Here is a 21,743-nt window from a genome sequence, read left to right on the forward strand (position 1 = left end):
CTTTGGTATTCATTGCTTTCATGCTTACATTTTCAGAAGATACATTCTTGACCCATTTACTTCATAGAAAACCATTAGAAAGAGAGTAACCTTGCATGTAAGTGTTTCAACCACAGTGAATAAGCTTGTGCTTGTTTACAAACCTCTGAACAAATTTGACCCATTTTAACCAAGAGTTGTAACACAAAAAAACATGTTAGACAACCCTGTAGCTATATAACTAGGGTAAGTGTGTATATATATGAGACATTGCTTCCTCGGTTATTGCCTTGAAAGCAAGTGCATGTAGAACTTACTAATGTACTAACATCACTGCTCATTGATAATGAGGTTCCTCATGCATCCAGATGACATATTAAAAAATTAGAAAACTGAAAATACCTTTATGTTTCAGGGCAACATAAATTATATTTATTAAGTCATCTGTGTACAAACAGCAGGATAGTAAGGCACTTATTGTGGAGTACTTGGAGACATTTTACAGAGATGGAATGTGTTTTATTGTCTCACAGTTCATTAGAGCACAAAATTGTTACAAAATACTTCACATTTGCAATAAATAGTTTAAAATGAAGTTTATTAGATTACCGCTCTCAAGTGGACACTGACAATTTTGTAGATTCCATACTGAGAATTAATTTCCTTGGTAGTGTAGCCAATGTATTCTGTGCAACAATATTAGCACTGCCAATGCATATGCATATTTAGACTTGGCTAGAGGGAGACACACACACGAGCTCATTCCCAGGAAAGCGATTAATTTATGAGGCAACACTGTTAAGTCACCTATTCCAGTATTAATCCTGTGGGTCTAGATCCTGCAGTTTAACGATTTTGACTGAAAATATGATACAGCAACCAAAAGAGGAAGTTAGTAGTGGAAGATTCATAAAGTGGTAATGTTTCCTGTCTAAGACAACAATCAGCAGATTTCTTCAAGTTTTCCAATTTTACCAAAATGTAAAACATAGAAATTAATAATTTTGTACATCACAAGCTTTCAAAATACATAAAACCCTCAGTAAGAAAATAGTAATAGACACATATTTTAACATAAAGTATTGCACCTGACATCATCACCAAAACCTGTAATATCAAACCACATACCTTCCCCAAGAACTAAACCCAACTTAATTTACAAATTATTACGTTCACATGTAGTTTGCAAAATGTAGTTTCCTTATCTTAGCACACCTTCCATTACTCATGGAATATTCTATTTTTTATTATAATTTACCATTCAGTTATTTTTTTGTAATGAAATAAGATGACAATAATGGACGATATTCTTAGGAAGTGATATTGCGGACACCATTGAATTTTTCATATTTTAGCCATCTGATGGTTTACGTTAGTTGGGTTGCCTTGTACATCCACAAATCCCATTCTCTGCCTTCGTTTCCTTTGTTCTGTCATCTGTACAAAAGAACAATGACTCACTTAAATTCAGTTGGCTTAAAAACTAATGCTTAAACAAGCATATTTCTGATCGTGTTCAAGATATCCTGAAGTGGGAGGGTGAGGAGCCAGAGGTCGTGGTACATATAGGTACCAATGACATAGGTAAGAAAAGGGAAGAGGTCCTGAAAGGAGAGTATCGGGAGCTAGGAAGGGAGTTGAGAAAAAAGGACCGCAAATGTAGTAATCTCGGGATTACTGCCTGTGCCATGTGACAGTGAGAGTAGGAATGCGATGAGGTGGAGGATAAATGCGTGGCTGAGGGATTGGAGCAGGAGGCAGGGATTCAAGTTTTTGGATCATTGGGACCTCTTTTGGCGCAGGCGTGACCTGTATAAAAAGGATGGGTTACACTTGAATCCTCGGGGGACCAATATCCTGGCAGGGAGATTAGCGAGGGCTACTGAGGTGACTTTAAACTAGAATGGTTGGGGGGTGGGAATCAAATTAAAGAGGCTAGGTGAGAGGAGGTTAGTTCACAACAGGGGGATGGGAACCAGTGCAGAGAGACAGAGGGGTGTAAAGTGAGGGTAGAAGCAAAAAGTAGTAAGGAGAAAAGTAAAAGTGGCAGGCTGACAAATCCAGGGCAAGCATCAAAAAGGGCCACTTTTCAACATAATTGTATAAGGGCTAAGAGAGTTGTAAAAGAGCGCCTGAAGGCTTTGTGTGTCAATGCAAGGAGTATTCGTAACAAGGTGGATGAATTGAAAGTGCAGATTGTTATAATGATTATGATATAGTTGGGATCACAGAGACATGGCTCCAGGGTGACCAAGGATGGGAGCTCAATGTTCACGGATATTCAATATTCAGGAGGGATAGACATGAAAGAAAAGGAGGTGGGGTGGCGTTGCTGGTTAAAGATGAGATTAACGCAATAGAAAGGAAGGACATAAGCCGGGAAGATGTGGAATCGATATGGGTAGAGCTGCATAACACTAAGGGGCAGAAAACGCTGGTGGGAGTTGTGTACAGGCCACCTAACAGTAGTAGTGAGGTCGGAGATGGTATTAAACAGGAAATTAGAAATGTGTGCAATAAAGGAACAGCAGTTATAATGGGTGACTTCAATCTACATGTAGATTGGGTGAACCAAATTGGTAAAGGTGCTGAGGAAGAGGATTTCCTGGAATGTATGCGGGATGGTTTTTTGAACCAACATGTCGAGGAACCAACTAGAGAGCAGGCTATTCTAGACTGGGTTTTGAACAGTGAGGAAGGGTTAATTAGCAATCTTGTCGTGAGAGGCCCCTTGGGTAAGAGTGACCATAATATGGTGGAATTCTTCATTAAGATGGAGAGTGACATAGTTAATTCAGAAACAAAGGTTCTGAACTTAAAGAGGGGTAACTTTGAAGGTATGAGTCGTGAATTAGCTAAGATAGATTGGCAAATGCCACTTAAAGGATTGACGGTGGATATGCAATGGCAAGCATTTAAAGATTGCATGGATGAACTACAACAATTGTTCATCCCAGTTTGGCAAAAGAATATATCAGGGAAGGTAGTGCACCCGTGGCTGACAAGAGAAATTAGGGATAGTATCAATTCCAAAGAAGAAGCATACAAATTAGCCAGAAAAAGTGGCTCACCAGAGGACTGGGAGAAATTCAGAGTTCAGCAGAGGAGGACAAAGGGCTTAATTAGGAAGGGGAAAAAAGATTATGAGAGAAAACTGGCAGGGAACATAAAAACTGACTGTAAAAGCTTTTATAGATATGTAAAAAGGAAAAGACTGGTAAAGACAAATGTAGGTCCCCTACAGACAGAAACAGGTGAATTGATTATGGGGAGCAAGGACATGGCAGACCAATTGAATAATTACTTTGGTTCTGTCTTCACTAAGGAGGACATAAATAATCTTCCAGAAATAGTAGGGGACAGAGGGTCCAGTGAGATGGAGGAACTGAGCGAAATACATGTTAGTAGGGAAGTGGTGTTAGGTAAATTGAAGGGATTAAAGGCAGATAAATCCCCAGGGCCAGATGGTCTGCATCCCAGAGTGCTTAAGGAAGTAGCCCAAGAAATAGTGGATGCATTCGTGATAATTTTTCAAAACTCATTAGATTCTGGACTAGTTCCTGAGGATTGGAGGGTGGCTAATGTAACCCCACTTTTTAAAAAAGGAGAGAGAGAGAAACCGGGGAATTATAGACCGGTTAGCCTAATGTCGGTGGTGGGGAAACTGCTGGAGTCAGTTATCAAAGATGTGATAACAGCACATTTGGAAAGCGGTGAAATTATCGGACAAAGTCAGCATGGATTTGTGAAAGGAAAATCATGTCTGACGAATCTCATAGAATTTTTTGAGGATGTAACTAGTAGAGTGGATAGGGGAGAACCAGTGGATGTGGTATATTTGGATTTTCAAAAGGCTTTTGACAAGGTCCCACACAGGAGATTAGTGTGCAAACTTAAAGCACACGGTATTGGGGGTAAGGTATTGATGTGGATAGAGAATTGGTTAGCAGACAGGAAGCAAAGAGTGGGAATAAACGGGACCTTTTCAGAATGGCAGGCAGTAAATAGTGGGGTACCGCAAGGCTCAGTGCTGGGACCCCAGTTGTTTACAATATATATTAATGACTTGGATGAGGGAATTAAATGCAGCATCTCCAAGTTTGCAGATGACACGAAGCTGGGTGTCAGTGTTAGCTGTGAGGAGGATGCTAAGAGGATGCAGGGTGACTTGGATAGGTTGGGTGAGTGGGCAAATTCATGGCAGATGCAATTTAATGTGGATAAATGTGAAGTTATCCACTTTGGTGGCAAAAATAGGAAAACAGATTATTATCTGAATGGTGGCTGATTAGGAAAAGGGGAGGTGCAACGAGACCTGGGTGTCATTATACACCGGTCATTGAAAGTGGGCATGCAGGTACAGCAGGCAGTAAAAAAGGCGAATGGTATGCTGGCATTTATAGCGAGAGGATTCGAGTACAGGAGCAGGGAGGTACTACTGCAGTTGTACAAGGCCTTGGTGAGACCACACCTGGAGTATTGTGTGCAGTTTTGGTCCCCTAATCTGAAGAAAGACATCCTTGCCATAGAGGGAGTACAAAGAAGGTTCACCAGATTGATTCCTGGGATGGCAGAACTTTCATATGAAGAAAGACTGGATGAACTAGGCTTGTACTCGTTGGAATTTAGAAGATTGAGGGGGGATCTGATTGAAGCGTATAAAATCCTAAAGGGATTGGACAGGCTAGATGCAGGAAGATTGTTCCCGATGTTGGGGAAGTCCAGAACGAGGGGTCACAGTTTGAGGACAAAGGGGAAGCCTTTTAGGACTGAGATTAGGAAAAACTTCTTCACACAGAGAGTGGTGAATCTGTGGAATTCTCTGCCACAGGAAACAGTTGAGGCCGGTTCATTGGCTATACTTAAGAGGGAGTTAGATATGGCCCTTGTGGCTACGGGGATCAGTGGGTATGGAGGGAAGGCTGGTGCAGGGTTCTGAGTTGGATGATCAGCCATGATCATAATAAATGGCAGTGCAGGCTCGAAGGGCCAAATGGCCTACTCCTGCACCTATTTTCTATGTTTCTATGTTTTTATATTTAAAACTATTGCTTAATAATGACAAATAGCCTTCAGGAAAGGCAGAAAAAAAATCAAGGCCAAGAAGGGAACAAAATGCTCTGGAAAATCAAGAGACTAAAGATGCTGGAATCTGGAACAAGAAATAAACTGCTGAAGGAACTCATTGGGTCTCGCGGCATCTGTGCAGGCAAAGGATGGCTCACAGTTTGGGTTGGGATCCCGCGACAGATTCTAATCCAAAACGTCGACTATTCCTTTGATACAAAGATCTCTGGAAGATTCATCATTTTAGCACACTAGTGTAGGGAGCAGAGTAGCTGCTTCACAGTGGCAGAGGCTCAGTTTAAACCACAATTCTGGGTGCCACTTGTGTGGATTTAGGACATTCCTCGTGCGACCATGTTTATTTCTCCATTGCTTCAGCTTCCTTCTACATCCCAAAGTTATGCAGATTGCTACACCGCTCTAAATTGCCTTCAGTGTGTAGATGGGTGGTAAATCTGGGGGAGTTGTCAGGATGCAGAGTGAATAAAAGATGGGATCAATATAGAATTAGGGGTTGATGCTCCACGTGGAGGTGCATCAAAGTGTCTGTTTCCTTGCTGTATCTCTCTTTGGCTCTATGACTGGCAAAATGCACGAACTGCTCCCCCTTTAAGTGCTTACCTGTTCCTTTAGATCTGTAAGTTGATTTGTGAGAATTGTTACCAGCTTCATTGTCAAGAATAGCTTCTCCTGCAGGTTTCGAATTTCATTCTGTTCCCCTTCCCCTTCATTAGAGACCAGGGACATAGCACGCATGCGTGGAAACCAATCCAAGTTTTTGGTCTACAGCACGTAAAAGGGAACAATAATCAGGTAATCTCTGGGAATGGACCAAAAGCGGCAATGTATCATTTAGTTAATTCTTCACCATGAATAAAAAAATTGGAAGTGAGAATAAGATTAAGAAACTGTATTTACAGTATTCCTCCTACTTTCTCTGGGCAATGCAAAGGCTTCATAATTAAGTACAAAATACAGCCTGTTCTCACAAAGGAACCAACAAGACAACAATGACATTCATCAGATAACCTACATTAATAGCAATATTGGTCAACAGGTCTAATTATTATTTGAATAGAGCCAGGGGAATCTTTTAAATCTTCCTGGACACAGACCATCATCCACAAGGCAACATCTCCAGTACTGGAACAGTCCTGCAGTATTGAATCATTATCTATCCAGACTAGCTGCCTATTTTTTACAGTAAGTTTTAATCTTTCAAATTCAAGCACAGGGGAATACACTGACATACAGTTGCAACTAATCCGTGCCACCTAACCTGCTCATAGTGAGAAAAGTTCCATTTCCAATTCTGAGAAGAATTGTGCAGATATTTGGGCCGGCTGCACGCCAATGTTTGAAAGAAACCAAATGTACCAGGAATAAGCATGAGAAAATCTGCGGATGCTGGAAATCCAAAACAACACACACAAAATGCTGGAGGAACTCAGCAGGCCAGGGAACATCAATGGAAAAAGTAAGCAGTCGACATTTCGGACTGAGGGAAAGAGGTATGGGGATGCAGAGGAGGAAGAAGTACAAGGTGGTAGGTAATCGGTGAGACGGGGGGGGTAAAGTGAAGAACTGGGAAGTTGACTGGTGAAAGAGATACAGGGCTGGAGAAGTGGGGATTTGACAGGAGAGGGTAGAGACCATGGAAGAAAGGGAAGGAGGAGGAGCACCAGAGGGAGGTGATGGGCAAATAAGGAGATAATGAGAGAGAGAGAACAGGAATGGGAAAGGTGAAGGAGAGGGTAGTGGGCAATTACCGGAAATTTGAGAAATCGATGTTCATGCCATAAAGTTGGAGTCTACCCAGATGGAATATAAGGTGTTGCTCCTCCAAGCTGAGTGTGATCTCAGGAGGAGGCCATGGCCTGACCCGTTGGAATGTGAATGGGAGGGAGAATTGAAATGGGTGGCTACCAGAAGACTCCACTTCTTCTGGAGGACCGAGTATAGGTGCTTGGTGAGGCACTCTTCCCACCTACATCAGGTCTCACTGATATACAGGAGGCCACATTGGGAGCACCGGATGCAGTAGATGACCCCAACAGAATCACAGGTGAAGTATCTCATCTGGAAAGACAGATTGGGGTCATGAATGGTAGTGAGGGAGGAGGTATAGGGGTGGGTATGACACTTGTTCCACTTGCAAGGATAGATACCAGGAGGGAGATCGGTGGGGAGGGATGAGTGGACAAGCGAATTGTGTAATGAATGATCACTGTGGAAAGTGGGAAGCGGGGGGAGAAGGAAAGGTGTGCTTGGTGGTAGGATCCCATTGGGGACTGGAGGAAGTTACAGGGAATTGTGTGCTGGACGTGGAGGCTGGTAGGGGAGGATAAGAGGAACCCTATCTCTGGTGTGGGAGCAGCGGGATGGGATGAGGGCAAACATACACAAAATGGAAGAGATGCACTTGAGAGCAGCGTTGATTGTGGAGGGAGGACAGCCCCTTTCTTTGAAGAAGGAGGACATCTTACTTGTTCTGAAATGAAAAGCCTCATTCTGAGAACAGATGCGGCAGAGATGGAGGAACTGAGAGAAGGACATGACATTTTTATAAATGACAGGGTGGAAAGAGGTATAGTCCAGGTAGCTGTGAGAATCAGGGAGCTTATAAAAGATATCAGCAGCAATAAGCCAATCTTACAAATAGATTTTAAGTTCTAAGGAACTGCAGTCAAAAAGCAAGATCATTATGGAAGTAATTCATGCAAAAGGTAGTACGGTAACAGCAAACGTCATTTACTGTTTCTGGCCTTATCATTATGATTTGATCAACTTTAGACTGAGCATTTTCCTGCATACTAACAGCTTGGAGTTAATATCTTTGATCAGGTAAATGAACAATGCTCCTTCAACTCTGTACGTCTTCAGTCTGGAAGAGGAATTTCAAATCCATCCAAGCTGCCTTGAAACACTACCGATAGCATTATGACTCCATAATGTTGGAACTGTGAGAGCCAATACCCTTGGTAAAAGCTCGCTTAAACAGTATAAGAAAGAATGCCAGGTAATCTGTTTTTATGATGGTATTGTAACCAAGACACCATGTTATATTTACTTTTGCACTTAATCAAAAGTAAACCAGAAAAGTTTTTTACTTATAACCACCCATGAGAGAGGGGGTCTCGGTTAAAGTGGGTCATGAAAATTGGAGTCTCTGAGGGCAGGACACATCCTCGGTGATTCTCTGGAGCGTCAGCACAAATGTCGATGCTCACATTTCTGGAGAAGGACTTGATGATTTCTGACAGCTATCTTCTGAATTATGGCAATTACTACAGTAGCAGAGGCAGATTTCTGACATTTGCTCAAATATTCAGAACCAGGATAAGATACATTTCAGATGACTGAGGAAAGGTCCCGTCATTGGTCTGAGCTGGATTAGAGCTTTGACTCAGAGGTACAGCAGCGTGTTTTATCAGTCAAACACATTTATGTAGTAAGAAACTATTTGAACACGTGACAGGATAAAACTGAACACAATAGTGTCCTTTTAACTAAAATGTTACCTTTATCATTTGATAAACATAGCTTTCAGGCCCAGTGTAATCAGTCTCATTTTTCTCAAGTATCAACACAATAAAGTATAAATAATTCCAGATGTTGTGTTCAAGTTTAATGTGCTCTTCAAATGACACTGTCTTGTTGTCAAACTTGTCCCGTTCAAGGCCTGTATGAAACGAAAAAAAAAAGGTGAAGTTACCGAATCCGGTTGGGGAATGTCTGGATCTATGCATGTATGTTTTAATGCCATCCTGCAAAATGGAATTGAGATTATCAGCAGCAACAGTGGACGGATGCTCTGTCAGGGTCACAATTGCAAACTTCTTCTAGTTTCAGTCGACTCATAGCCTGCAAAAAGGGCAGCACCCTTCAACTCTTAAACTTTTCGATGATTTTAAGTTCCCTGGCCCCCACCGCTTTATTTTCACCATGGATGTCCAGTCCCTGTATACTTCCATCCCCCATCAGGAAGGTCTCAAAGCTCTCCACTTCTTTTTGGATTCCAGACCTAATCAGTTCCCCTCTACCACCACTCTGCTCCGTCTAGCGGAATTAGTCCTTACTCTTAATAATTTCTCCTTTGGCTCCTCCCACTTCCTCCAAACTAAAGGTGTAGCTATGGGCACCCGTATGGGTCCTAGCTATGCCTGCCTTTTTGTTGGCTTTGTGGAACAATCTATGTTCCGTGCCTATTCCGGTATCTGTCTCCCACTTTTCCTTCGCTACATCGACGACTGCATTGGTGCTGCTTCCTGCACGCATGCTGAGCTCGTTGACTTTATTAACTTTGCCTCCAACTTTCACCCTGCACTCAAGTTTACCTGGTCCATTTCTGACACCTCCCTCCCCTTTCTAGATCTTTCTGTCTCTATCTCTGGAGACAGCTTATCCACTGATGTCTACTATAAGCCTACTGACTCTCACAGCTATCTGGACTATTCCTCTTCTCACCCTGTCTCTTGCAAAGATGCCATCCCCTTCTCGCAATTCCTCCGTCTTCACCGCATCTGCTCTCAGGATGAGGCTTTTCATTCCAGGACAAGGGAGATGTCTTCCTTTTTTTAAAGAAAGGGGCTTTCCTTCCTCCACCATCAACTCTGCTCTCAAACGCATCTCCCCCATTTCACGCACATCTGCTCTCACTCCATCCTCCCACCACCCCACTAGGAATAGGGTTCCCCTGGTCCTCACCTACCACCCCACCAAGCTTCGGGTCCAACATATTATTCTCCGTAACTTCCGCCACCTCCAACGGGATCCCACTACTGAGCACACCTTTCCCTCCTCCCCCTCACGGCTTTCCGCAGGGAGTTGCTAATTATGGCTGATTTGTGGTGTAGTGGACAGTGAGGGAGACTATCAGAGTTTGCAGCCATATCTGGACCAGCTGGATCAACAGGCTGAAGAATAGCAGTAGGAAATTAATGCAGATAAATGCGAGCTGGGTGTATCCTAAACTAGTGGGCACAGACTCAAAATTGAGGGGCTATCTTTTAGGACAGAGTTAAGGAGGAATATTTTTTAGGAGAGCAGTGAACCTGTGGAATGTCCTGCTAAAGACTGTGGTGGAGACTAAGTCCATGGGTATACTTAAAGCGGAAATTGATAGTTTCCTGATTGGTCAGGGTATCAAAGGATATGGCGAGAAGGCAGGTGTGTGGGGTTGAGTGGGATCTGGGATCAGCCATGATGGATTAGTGGAGCAGACTTGATTGCTTGAATGGCCTAATTCTGCTCCTAGTCTTTTGGTCTTATGGTGTTTCACATCGATAGAACAAACCAGGTATGTCTTACACAGTGAATGGCAGGGCACTGAGGAGTGTGGTGGAACAACGAGATCTGGGAATGCCCATACATGATATATTGAAAGTGGCATCACAGGTAGGTCGACTCATAAAAAAAGCTTTGGCACTTTGGCCTTCATAAATCAAAGTATTGAGTACAGTAGATAGGATGTTATGTTGAAGTTGTAAAAGACGTTGTTGACGCCTGCTTTGGAGTATTGTGTGCTGTTTTGGTCAACTACCTACAGGAAAGATGTAAAAAGGGTTGAAAGAGTACAGAGTAAATTTACAAGGATAATGCCAGTACTGGAGGACCTGAGTTTTAATGTAAAGATTGAATAGATTAGGGCTTAATTTCTTGGAACCTAGAAGATTGAGAGGAGATTTGATAGAGGTATACAAAACTATGAGGCATATAGCTAGGGTAAATGCAAGCAGGCTTTTTCCACTGAGACTACAATTAGAGGTCATGGGTTAAAGGTGAAAGGTGGAAAGTTTAAGGGGAACATGAGGGGAAATTTCTTCAGTCAGTGGGCCATGAGATGGGGGAACAAACTATCAGCGCAAGTGGTGCATGTGAGTTTGATATCAATGTTCAAAATAAGTTTGAATCGGTACATGGATGTTAGGAGTATGGAGGGCTATGGACCAGGTACGGGTTGATGGGAGTAGGCTGCTTAAATGGCTTTACATGGACTAGATGGGTCTGTTTCTGTACTGTACTTTTCTATGACTCTAAGAGAACTCCTGAGATATCTGCAACCAGAAGTAGTGACAAAAGATTTGACTCTTTTTTATGATCATGAACATTCTTGGAGGCTTCTCAATATAAATGAGCCATCTGCTGATGTTTGTGTGGTGACAGCAACAAGAAAGATTCCCAAAGTACTTTTTATTCTGCCTAATTCTACTTTGAATTGTTTGTATCGGTTGTTATTTCTGCTGCTGGTTATAAATTTCTCTCTCGAATGTTAATGTATATTTAGATGGCTATGCTGAAAGGAAACAAAAGCAGTTAGTATGGGAAGGAGGTTTTATTTTGTAAGAGGCAACATGCTGTTTATTGTTGGAACTGCCGCTGTAAACCAGTGGTTTCCACAGTGGGTCAGTAACAGGTGTTTAGGGACCTATCTTGGTAGTGCCTCAGCTAGGCACGAATTACAATTAGTAATCAGGTTATGGATACTCTTGTGGGTATCATAATGGATACTCTTGCTAAAACTTAGTCCAAAAGGGGAATGATGTGATTTAATGTGCTAGTGCAACTCATACCAGGAAATGGCCCATCAAATATCTGAGTGACACAAAATGACTTGGAAAAGTTCATCATCATGTTTCACTCCACAATGATAACATTCTCAATTACATTCTGCCAAATTAAACTGTGTCACAGAATATCATTTTATTTCTGCTTATTTGTAAATCCCTTTGTCCCCTATCCCTTCAATGACCAGACATTTCCTCATATACACTTTTCGAGCAAGAGTTCTGTTACACATATTTATGTATGTCCATAAATACTTGGTTCTTCAATCACTACTGTTCGTGAGTCAGGATGTAGTTCAAAAGAATTTGCACTTATGTAGTACCTATGGCATACAGGAATAACCATAGATGATGGGTGCCATGGTAGCGTAGTAGTTGGCAGGGCACTATTGCAGCTCGGGGCGTCGGAGTTCAGAGTTCAATTCTGGTGTCATCTGTAAGGAGTCTCTACATTCTTCTCTGTAAAGCCTTATGTGTTGAGTTATTGTGTAGCCAAGTTTCCCTCAAACTCAATATATAAGTTTGCTGATGACACAACAATTGTAGGCCGTATCTCGGGTAATGATGAGTTTGAGTACAGACAGGAAATTAAGAACCTGGTGGGATGGTGCCAAGGCAATAACCTATCACTCAATGTCAGCAAGACAAAGGAATTGGTTGTTGACTTCAGAAGGAGTAGTGGACGGCACAACCCAATTTACATCTGTGGTGCGCAAGTGGAACAGGTCAAAAGCTTTAAGTTCCTCGGGGTCAATATCACAAATGACCTGACTTGGTCCAACCAAGCAGAGTTAACTGCCAAGGCAGCCCACCAGCGCCTTTACTTCCTGAGAAAACAAAAGAAATTTGGCCTGTCCCCTAAAACCCTCACTAATTTTTATAGATGCACCATAGAAAGCATTCTTCTAGGGTGCTTCACAACCTGGTATGGAAGTTGTCCTGTCCAAGACCGAAAGAAGCTGCAGAAGATCGTGAACATGGCGCAGCACATCACACAAACCAATCTTCCGTCCGTGGACTCACTTTACACCACACACTGTCAGAGCAGTGCTGCCAGGATAATCAAGGACACGACCCACCCAGCCAACATACTTTTCGTCCCCCTTCCCTCCGGGAGAAGGCTCAGGAGCTTGAAGACTCATACGGCCAGATTTGGGAACAGCTTCTTTCCAACTGTGATAAGACTGCTGAACGGATCCTGACCCGGATTTGGGCCGTACCCTCCAAATATCCAGACCTGCCTCTCGGTTTTTTTGCACTACCTTACTTCCCATTTTTCTATTTTCTATTTATGATTTATAATTTAAATTTTTAATATTTACTAATTTTTACTATTTTAAATATTTAATATTTAATATTTGTAATCCAGGGAGTGGGAAGCGCAGAATCAAATATCGCTGTGATGATTGTACGTTCTAGTACCAATTGTTTGGTGACAATAAAGTATAAAGTACATTGTTGGAAGGTGCTTCGTTGCACCAAGGGACTAGGCATTACATGTTACTTTCAATATTAAAAGTTAATTGCCTATGGATTGCTTTGATTTTACTTGAACAAGTATTTGCAGCGGTACATACCACAAATAAAGCAAGTCGACCTGAGGATTTCTTCTTTCTTTTGTTTCTCACTTCTCAAATCAGCAAATGTGTCAATGATAACCCCAAAGATCAGGTTGAGCACAATGATGATAACAATGAAGAAAAAGAGCAGATCAAAGATCACACGTGCGGGAAACAGTGCCTCCTGGAATAAATCAAACAGTGCAGGGTGCAGTTAATCACTTGCTACATTTTTACAGATATAATTTGAATAAGTATTACAAAAATTAATAATTGTTCAGGGAGCTTGCAAGGAAAGATTTTGAAAACTTCACATGAATTTTATTGTTCACTTGTTATGCATTGTGAAGTACTTTCCAATCAAGTGTGTCCAATCTTTAGTACAGAATGAATTCAACTATTTTTGTGCATTCTTTACTTTGTAAGCTGATATTTCTTACGTGATTCAATTATTCATTACATAGTTTCTACCCTGTTTTGTACACGTTTCAAATTAATCTCTCCCATCTAGAATTCCATCACAGTGTATCTACCTTCCATATTTGAGCTACCACAGTTTCACAAGTTCCTTTTCATCATCTAAGTCTGTTCTTTTCCCCCCTGCAATTATGTCACATTTGATTCTGCAACCTCTCCTTCTCTGCCTGCTGGCTCTTTCGTTTGGTTGCTTACAGACACAAATAACAGATATAGAGCCACCAAGAGAACATCCTCTCCCGGTGGCCACCCTCTTCAATTTTACTTCCCATTCCCATTCCGACGTGTCAGTCCATGGCCTCCTCTACTGCCAGGATAAGGCTGCACTCAGGTTGAAGGAGCAATATCTTGTATTCCATCTTGGCAGCCTCCAACCTGATGGCATAAACATCAATCCTTGAATTTCCAATGCAGGCACCCTCTCCTCTCCTTCAACATTCCCCATTCCCATTTCCCTCTCTCACTTCCTCTCCTTACCTGCCCATCACCTCCCTCAGGTGCTCCTCCCCCTTCCCTTTCTTCCATGGACTTCTGTCTTCTTCCATTAGATTCTCCCTTCTCCAGCCGTTTATCTCTTTCTCTAACCAACTTCCCAGATCTTTACTTCACCCCTCTCGCTCTCCCAGTTTCACCTATCGCCTGCCTCCTTGTACTTCTTCCTCCCCTCCCCCCACCTTCTTACTTGGACTTCTCTTCCTTTCCAGTCCTGATGAAGGGTCTCAGCCTGAAACATTGGCTGTTTACTCTTTTCCATTGATTCTGCTGGACCTTCTGAGTTCCTCCAGCATTGTGTGTGTGTTATTTTACTGAAGGCACAGTTCTCAATTAAAAGTGATAACTAGTGCAATCTATCAAAAGTCAGTTTAAAAAACACATGCAAAATTACACTCATGTATACTATATTGCTTCCTTGTGAAAGAAGTAAACCCACAGAACATCAACTATCGGCATGTATTAACCACACCAGCAATAAACTATTTACTAGTCTGAAACTATACGGTTAACTGATCATTTACGAGGTTTTAAATTTAATCAATCATAAATTTTACTAGTACTCCCTAGATTTCTCTATCTTCCAAAGCAATCATTCTTTCAACCATCGTCCCTAAATGCAAGTAACTAAATTGATCTATGCCTGTGATCACACTCCTGGCCTACCACTCTGAGAAACAATTGAACTCATGTTGTTCGGAGTCCAAAATACATTTATTATCAAAGTATGTATACGATAAACAACTTTGACATTCACCTTCATGCAGGCAGCCAGGAAAACAAAAAAACTCACATAGAACCCATTTTAAAAAACCATATAACAAAGACCGTCAAACACCCAATGTGTTAAAAAATGAACTGCTGAGTCCCCAGAAGTAATTCCACTGACAACATACACTAGGCTCAGTAAAAAGCGTTTGACATGCTTCCAAAATGGGTAGTCAAAATCAGATTAACGTGCTCAGTATCAATGTGCTTTCTCAATCAGTAAAATGACTTTGAAGGTCCTAACATATCCTGCTCATAATATTATAATAAATGCCAGGCACATTCCCAATTGTAACATCTCTGATTGTACCATGTGCATAGTACCCACAGTGGGAGTGTTCCATAGCATTTCTCTGTTATAGTAGGGACATGCTGAACCATGCAATATGACCTATCCCATAACTATTACAGATTGTACAAGCCTAACATAGTTTTTGAGGACAGGTGTCTCCCAAACAACTACAGATAAGCCTCCAGCCTTTGCACCCACATGATCTTACTGCTTTCTACATTAGCCCGTTGGCTTACTGGCAAACCCACTTGTAGCATCCACATGGCCAAACCACCATTAACACTTCTCTGGGCTTGTGTTCTGCTTGCATCTCAGAAATATGACTTGGGCAAACCTGTTTTACAGTTTTAAGTGCTCTCTCAGTACTGGTGGCTACCCTGTATGTTTCCGCAAATGTTGGTGTGGTTGTCAAGTAGTTTTCAGTGAATTATTTTATTTGCAAGCCTGTACACTAGGTGATCTCATGGTCATTGATCTAAAAGGATCTGGAAATTGCATCTTTTTACCAGTGTCTTCAACCTGACAAAATATTCACTAACTGCTTCCTTTGGACTTCGGTTGTACATGCCAAACTTGTGAATCTTTAAAATCTCTGAGGCTCATCCATCGTGGGCCTTGCCAACAATCCATTTTTGGATCTTCCTCTGTTTGTTTACAGCCTGTCACTCTATTTTTGTTATCTCCAGGATCATGTTGATTTTCTTCACCACTTGTTCCATACGCAGGACAAATTGCTGACACCTCTTGTATTTCTTGGCCTTTCTGGCCTAGCCACTGTGTTCCATGCCTTACATCACCACTTTCTTTATCTAGGGAATCCCATTCTCCACCATCTGGAACCAGATTACTATCCTCATCCTCAGTTTCCTACAGCCCATTCTCCTTGCCAGTGTAGAGGCTCTTTGGTAATCTAAGTAACAGGTGGAGGTACCAACAAAGCATCATAACTCTCAAATAAGAGCAATAACTGGTAGAACAATATCTCTAAAAGCATATCACAAGATATGTAAATTCTTTAAAATATAGTTATATATATTACACTGGGATGCTCCTCGTCACTATGTCCTTATATGCCTCCTGGCCATGACTCCTGATCCTGACCCTCCACGCCTGCTTAGCTTGTTCTACTGTACCTTTTCATAAAGAAGTTACCACTGACCATTCAGTTTTTAAAAAATTATTATTTGCTGCATCTGCTGCCTTACACATCAGCTGTTTTACTTTAGGATCACTTGGCTTGTATCTATCACCTGATTTATCCCTTTAGTTGATTGGTCTCCTTAAAATAAATCAACATCTTGAGCCAATTATTAAGGATATTTTCTTTCAGTTTTGGCATTGATACTTCTAAATAAAAGTTTATGATCCTGATATTGATATCTTTTTTTCCAATTCCATTTGCTTTCCAATTAGATTTTAAACCACATGAAAAGCAATATTACAAGAAACAAATTTTATCTTTATCCTATCCCTCTAAGTATGCGCATGCATTTTTTAAGGTAACCCATGGTGTTCCACACAACTCCAAGCAGAAGTTACTGCTATTCACAATGCATTATTTAGAACTGCAAAACTAAACAATGCTTAAAGTGCACTGGGAACCATTAGTATGATTATTTTCTTTATGTGCCACTGGAGCAGATGCTGAAGAACAGCAAGGGCTAATTCACAGTGGAAATAGGATAATATCAGGTCTTAAATCTCCTGGCACATTTACTGACTCATGAGTCACACTAATGTAGGGTTTCTTCTTTTATGTTACTGCTAAGGCTAATAAAATGGCTTCTTTGTTATATTATAATAAAATGGCTTCTCTGTAATTTTAACTGCTGAGTTAATGGTAGCAGCTTGTTTGGGTTATAATTACTGATAATGAGAATTGTATTCATTTGCTAACCAATTGGGATAGATGTTATTCTTTCTTGTGTGTCTGTAAGCTATTGTTTTCGCGGGCTTTTGTGGAGAAGGCACGATGGGGACAAAGAGAGGAGATGTGATGAGAGAGATGCTGTAAACTAGGCGACATAATGGACCCCAAGTGGGAGTCCGAGGCCCAGGGTCTTCGGCAAGGACAGGAGACGAGGACAGACCCATGTGGAGCGTTTGGTCGACCCCTGAGGGTGGTCCCATTCGGGGGTCGGTGGAGTTCGGAGGACACCGACTGAAGGAGATGGAGACCCGGTTCTGTAAGAGCTCCAGCAAATTATTTGTGCACAGAACTGATAGAGTTACTGACTTGGCGCCCTTATTGTATTTGTTTCTACTAACCCATCACCAAGAAATACTTATAAAGTGTAATCATTTAATTGCTATGGTGTACTGTCTTTTATTTCGCGTGGTGGGGTACTTCACACAGCATTTACAACAACTGGATTATGCAGTTTGGCGGGGCCGAAGGCTGCTCTTTCTGGACGAAAACGTGCTAAGCGAGCCTGAGGCTTAACAGGGGGCTACACTAATATTGCCTTGCAACTAGTTTACAATTCAATCCTCTTGCAAAAGGAAATGGAAGCTGACATGGAAATCCTTAAGGTAGACATTGGGAGGGATTACTTTCAACAAGCTTTAAAACAGAAATGGTCAGGAGCTGAAGAAAAATCTAACTTTTACTTTGCTTCATACACATTGATGTTGTTTTTCTTAACGTATATCCTAATCTATAAGTATTTTTAAAAACAATTATAGGAAGTGTAGAGAAACAGAAAAGCCCATACAGTTTTATATTTCAGTCATTCTTGTTATAATAATACTGAAATAATGTGAAAAAGAGTGAAAGGTACTTACAAAGAGGCAGCTGTTGAGAGGTTCCCTAAAGTAGTCATGATACAACCCATAAATCCTGGCATTGCTTTATATGACAGCAAACTATTGTATTGTGGTATTATGCAAGATTTTAAACTTTAAACTGCATATACAAGAGATTAATATTTCCATCTGTCTCTTTATGAAATGAAGATTTACTCACATCTTTTGAAGGCTGCCTAAGTATATCTCCAACACCACCTCCATTACGCAGACCATGATTCAATACTGTTACTATACACATCAAAAGAGTGTCACAGGCACGTTCTTTGTCACTCTCTTCCTCATCTGTATTGACAGAAGTAGGAGCAGAAGTAAATTAGACCTGGCCTTCAGCACTCCTTGAGAATTGCAACTGTACACTCCATCCAATTATTCTCAAGACAACTTTTTATGAAAATTTTATGATAATTTAAAGTGACTGGAAGAAATACAAGGGAGGATGTCAGAAGTAAGTGTTTTTAAGAGAGTGGCGAGTGTGTGGAATGCCCTACCAAGGTGATGGTACAGGCAGGTACATTAGGGGCTTGTAAAAAATTCTTAGATAGGCATGTGGGTGATAGATGAAAGGAGGGCTACGTAAGAGTGAAGGTTAGATTGATCTTAAAGTAGATTAAAAGCTAGCACAACATCATGTGCCATAGGGCCTGTACTGTGTTGTAATGTTCCATGTTCTATAATCATTTGAGGCTTCCAATAGGTGGAATGCTTTCACAGAGATATTTCACTTTTACTGTGTCACTCTAGTCATCAGCTTTTAGTTCTCCGATATCCCTCTTGCATCAGATCCCATGTGATCGTAAACTCAATTTTGACTTTGGAATGACAGGTTATCCTTGATTACTGCGAATGCTACAAACCTGACCGGTCAATTTAAGGACTCTAGAAGTTTAACTGTACACAGGATACGGAGAGTGATGGTAATGATGACATGTTCGGTCTCGCCCTAATTGCCCATGGAGCTATGAGAAAATCAAATATGTTGGTTGTTCTGGAATCACACAGAAGCAACATTTCCTTCCCAAAAGGAAGCTTATGAACCAAATGGGTTTTTACAACAATTCAATAGTTTCATGGCTACCATTGTCGATTGTTTATTAACCTGAATTTAAATTCCCCAGCTGCCACAATGGGATTCAAATGTGGAACAGTTGTCAGGACTTCTAGATACTAGGGCACTAATGTGACCACTACACTCTTACAGTCACTGATAATCCCATGCTCTGCTAAAAAACACCTTGTCTCTTTTCATTATTGTTTGGCTTACATTAGTCACTAGCAAACGGAGAAGTTCCAGAGAAGAACTGCATCCTGTCAGATGATCCATACCATCTGAACTCAGAAGTCAATATTTTCCAATCAATTTAATTTCACTGTCAAAACCAACAATTCATTCCAATTGATTTAATGCTAGCATTCACGTAATGCTGAATGGAATACCAAAGCTACCTTCCCATACATCAGCAAAGTGCCATCCTTACTGAATTTCATATCTAATGGTGTTGTTCAAGTTCGGGAACTTACACAGGAATTTAAATTGGCTGGTTTTGAAGTGACACACATGCTTATTTATACATCCTTAAGCTCACATTGGCTAATTTTTATAGACAAATTTAGGCCTATATACCTGTTTTCCAACATTCCTTTCCCCAACACATGTCTACCTAAAAACAGTAGGGAGTAACCTTTGCAGTTAATAAGTGGTAACAACCACGGGCAGATATATTCATATCATTGCTGTTTGGAGGACTTTACTTTTGCACAAAAGAGAATGCTTCATTTGTCCATTGAGCATTTATGTAATTGCATACAAGCTTTTCACAAATATATCAGATGCAAGTCTTTCTTTAATAGTTCATCTCCATTATCATTCAAGATCAGTTTTGATGCTGATTTCCGAGTTGTCATTTCTCAATCTGCAAGCATTTGACTAAATATTGTCAAACTATTGGTCCCTAAAATATACTACCTGAGGTAATTCCAAAAATGCTCTGAATTTAATTCTGGTCATCCTGGTTAGCAATACCTTCACTTTTCAACCACCCTAACTTCAGGACCCTCCAAGAGGACCACAACCTTGTCATAGTTTGGATGCTTGCATGCCTCAATGGCCCAGAGAGCTATGCTGGCTGGAGTCAGGGCTTTATGCTTTGGCTCTTGGTAGGGTCACACATGCCAAACAGGTCAAAGGGTAGAAGCCAGACTCAGAGCGCTTCATCAGTCCTCCAAGTTCGGGGGTTGGTTCGGCTCAGGACCAACAACCCTGACTGGTCAAACTAAACTGTTACAGAAGCAGCAATGAAGAATCTTTCTACATCTGTGTGCGATGGTATGAAGATGGCCAAGGACAGACAGAGACGGAGGACCTTCATTCCTGCCCTAAGTGCCAGAAGGTATAATAGGCAGAAGGTTAGTAACTTCAGGACAAGAATATCCATACATATCCACATCTAATGACTATGCTAAAGCAGCAGTGGAAAAAGCTTCCAAAGTGTGGACAATGCTGAAGGAAATACAAAGGAAAGGCATCAGGTGAGATCAGTTAGGACAATAAATTGAAATTAAGTATCTTGCCAGCCATGTATCAATAAAATAAAAACACTTGGTTGAGCTACCAGTAGCACTGAAACTACTTAGTTCTTTTGAACTTTTGAGGGTAGAAATTGGAGTAAAGGGATAAGAAACATCTTAAATTAATCCTGTACGTCTTCTATTGTGCTATGGCCTATGATATTGGTAAGATGAGGCACAGGTTTTGACATGTGGTTTGTGTGGATTGAATGTGAAAACGCTGACCTTTTGCCATATTGTCTCGGATGCCTGCAGAGCAATTAATATCATCAGCAGCACAAGAGTTAATCAAATCCTTCATTGCAATTCCTTGGGCTTCAAAGGCACCTATTAACAAAAATAAAACAATTCACATATAATCTGTTTAAAACTGTTGCCTTATGCACCTCTCTCTGCTTTGCTTTCCTATTCTGTACATTTACTCCTGTTAGAAAATTCCTGTTATTAATATTATCATCTAATTTTACTAGCCTCTTTCTGGAACATATTTTATTTATGTTTATGAAATCCCTTATTTTAGTTCTTGAAAAGAAGAAAGATTGCATTGATTTGGCACATTATAGTTTTGGTATGTCTCAGGCACTTTTTATATCCAATAATTTAATTTTGAAATGCAGATACCTGTGTCACACATGAAATACAATGGCCAATAGGTGCAGAGTAAACTTCCGCAAACAGCAATGTGAAAATGACCCTATTATCTGTTTTGGCAATTTACATTTTAGTCAACACATCAGAAATCTGGTCAATACACCCTGATCTTCTTCAAAGCAGCCCCAGGGCTGTATGGTCCCACCATGCAGGAGTGAGTATGGCCTTGATTTAATATGGCACCTGAAAGTAGATTCTCTGACAAAGCAGTTCTTATTTAATGTTGCATTGCTTTGCCAAGACTTCTACGTTCAGATCTCAGGGCTGAGGCGTGAACTTGAAATTTCTGGTTCAGAAGCAAAAACGCTGTCATTAAGCCATGCTTGGCCATTGGGGAGGGGAATGTTGACAAAAGTCTGAATAAATCAATATCCGGGATTCAAGAAAAGAGATATTTAGGAATTAACCATAAAACATCCCTTAATCTCTGTGGTGTCACATTCAATTTCTCTAATCAAATCCAAATAAGAAAATTAATATAAAATGAAGTTTACTAATTGCCCAATTATTACCTTAATG

At 41.0% G+C, this 21,743-nt stretch overlaps 1 protein-coding gene across 4 annotated transcripts in view; it reads right to left on the reverse strand.

Moving 5' to 3' along the window:
* Positions 1-397: 397 nt before the first annotated feature.
* Positions 398-21,743, reverse strand: part of itpr3 (inositol 1,4,5-trisphosphate receptor, type 3) — a 299,458-nt gene continuing 278,112 nt past the window's right edge. For 3 of the 4 annotated variants that reach the window (XM_072278613.1, XM_072278611.1, XM_072278614.1), the window contains 6 exons: positions 20,799-20,900; positions 18,166-18,290; positions 13,190-13,355; positions 8,568-8,728; positions 5,668-5,829; positions 398-1,416 (listed from right to left, as the gene is read on the reverse strand). In XM_072278613.1, the coding sequence (XP_072134714.1) occupies positions 1,324-1,416; positions 5,668-5,829; positions 8,568-8,728; positions 13,190-13,355; positions 18,166-18,290; positions 20,799-20,900 (809 nt within the window). In that variant the 3' untranslated portion in view covers positions 398-1,323. The remainder of the gene's footprint in view (positions 1,417-5,667; positions 5,830-8,567; positions 8,729-13,189; positions 13,356-18,165; positions 18,291-20,798; positions 20,901-21,743) is intronic. The other variant, XM_072278612.1, reaches the window with a different exon arrangement.

Source organism: Mobula birostris, chromosome 14, assembly GCF_030028105.1.
Source record: "Mobula birostris isolate sMobBir1 chromosome 14, sMobBir1.hap1, whole genome shotgun sequence".
NCBI classification, from domain to species: domain Eukaryota; kingdom Metazoa; phylum Chordata; class Chondrichthyes; order Myliobatiformes; family Myliobatidae; genus Mobula; species Mobula birostris.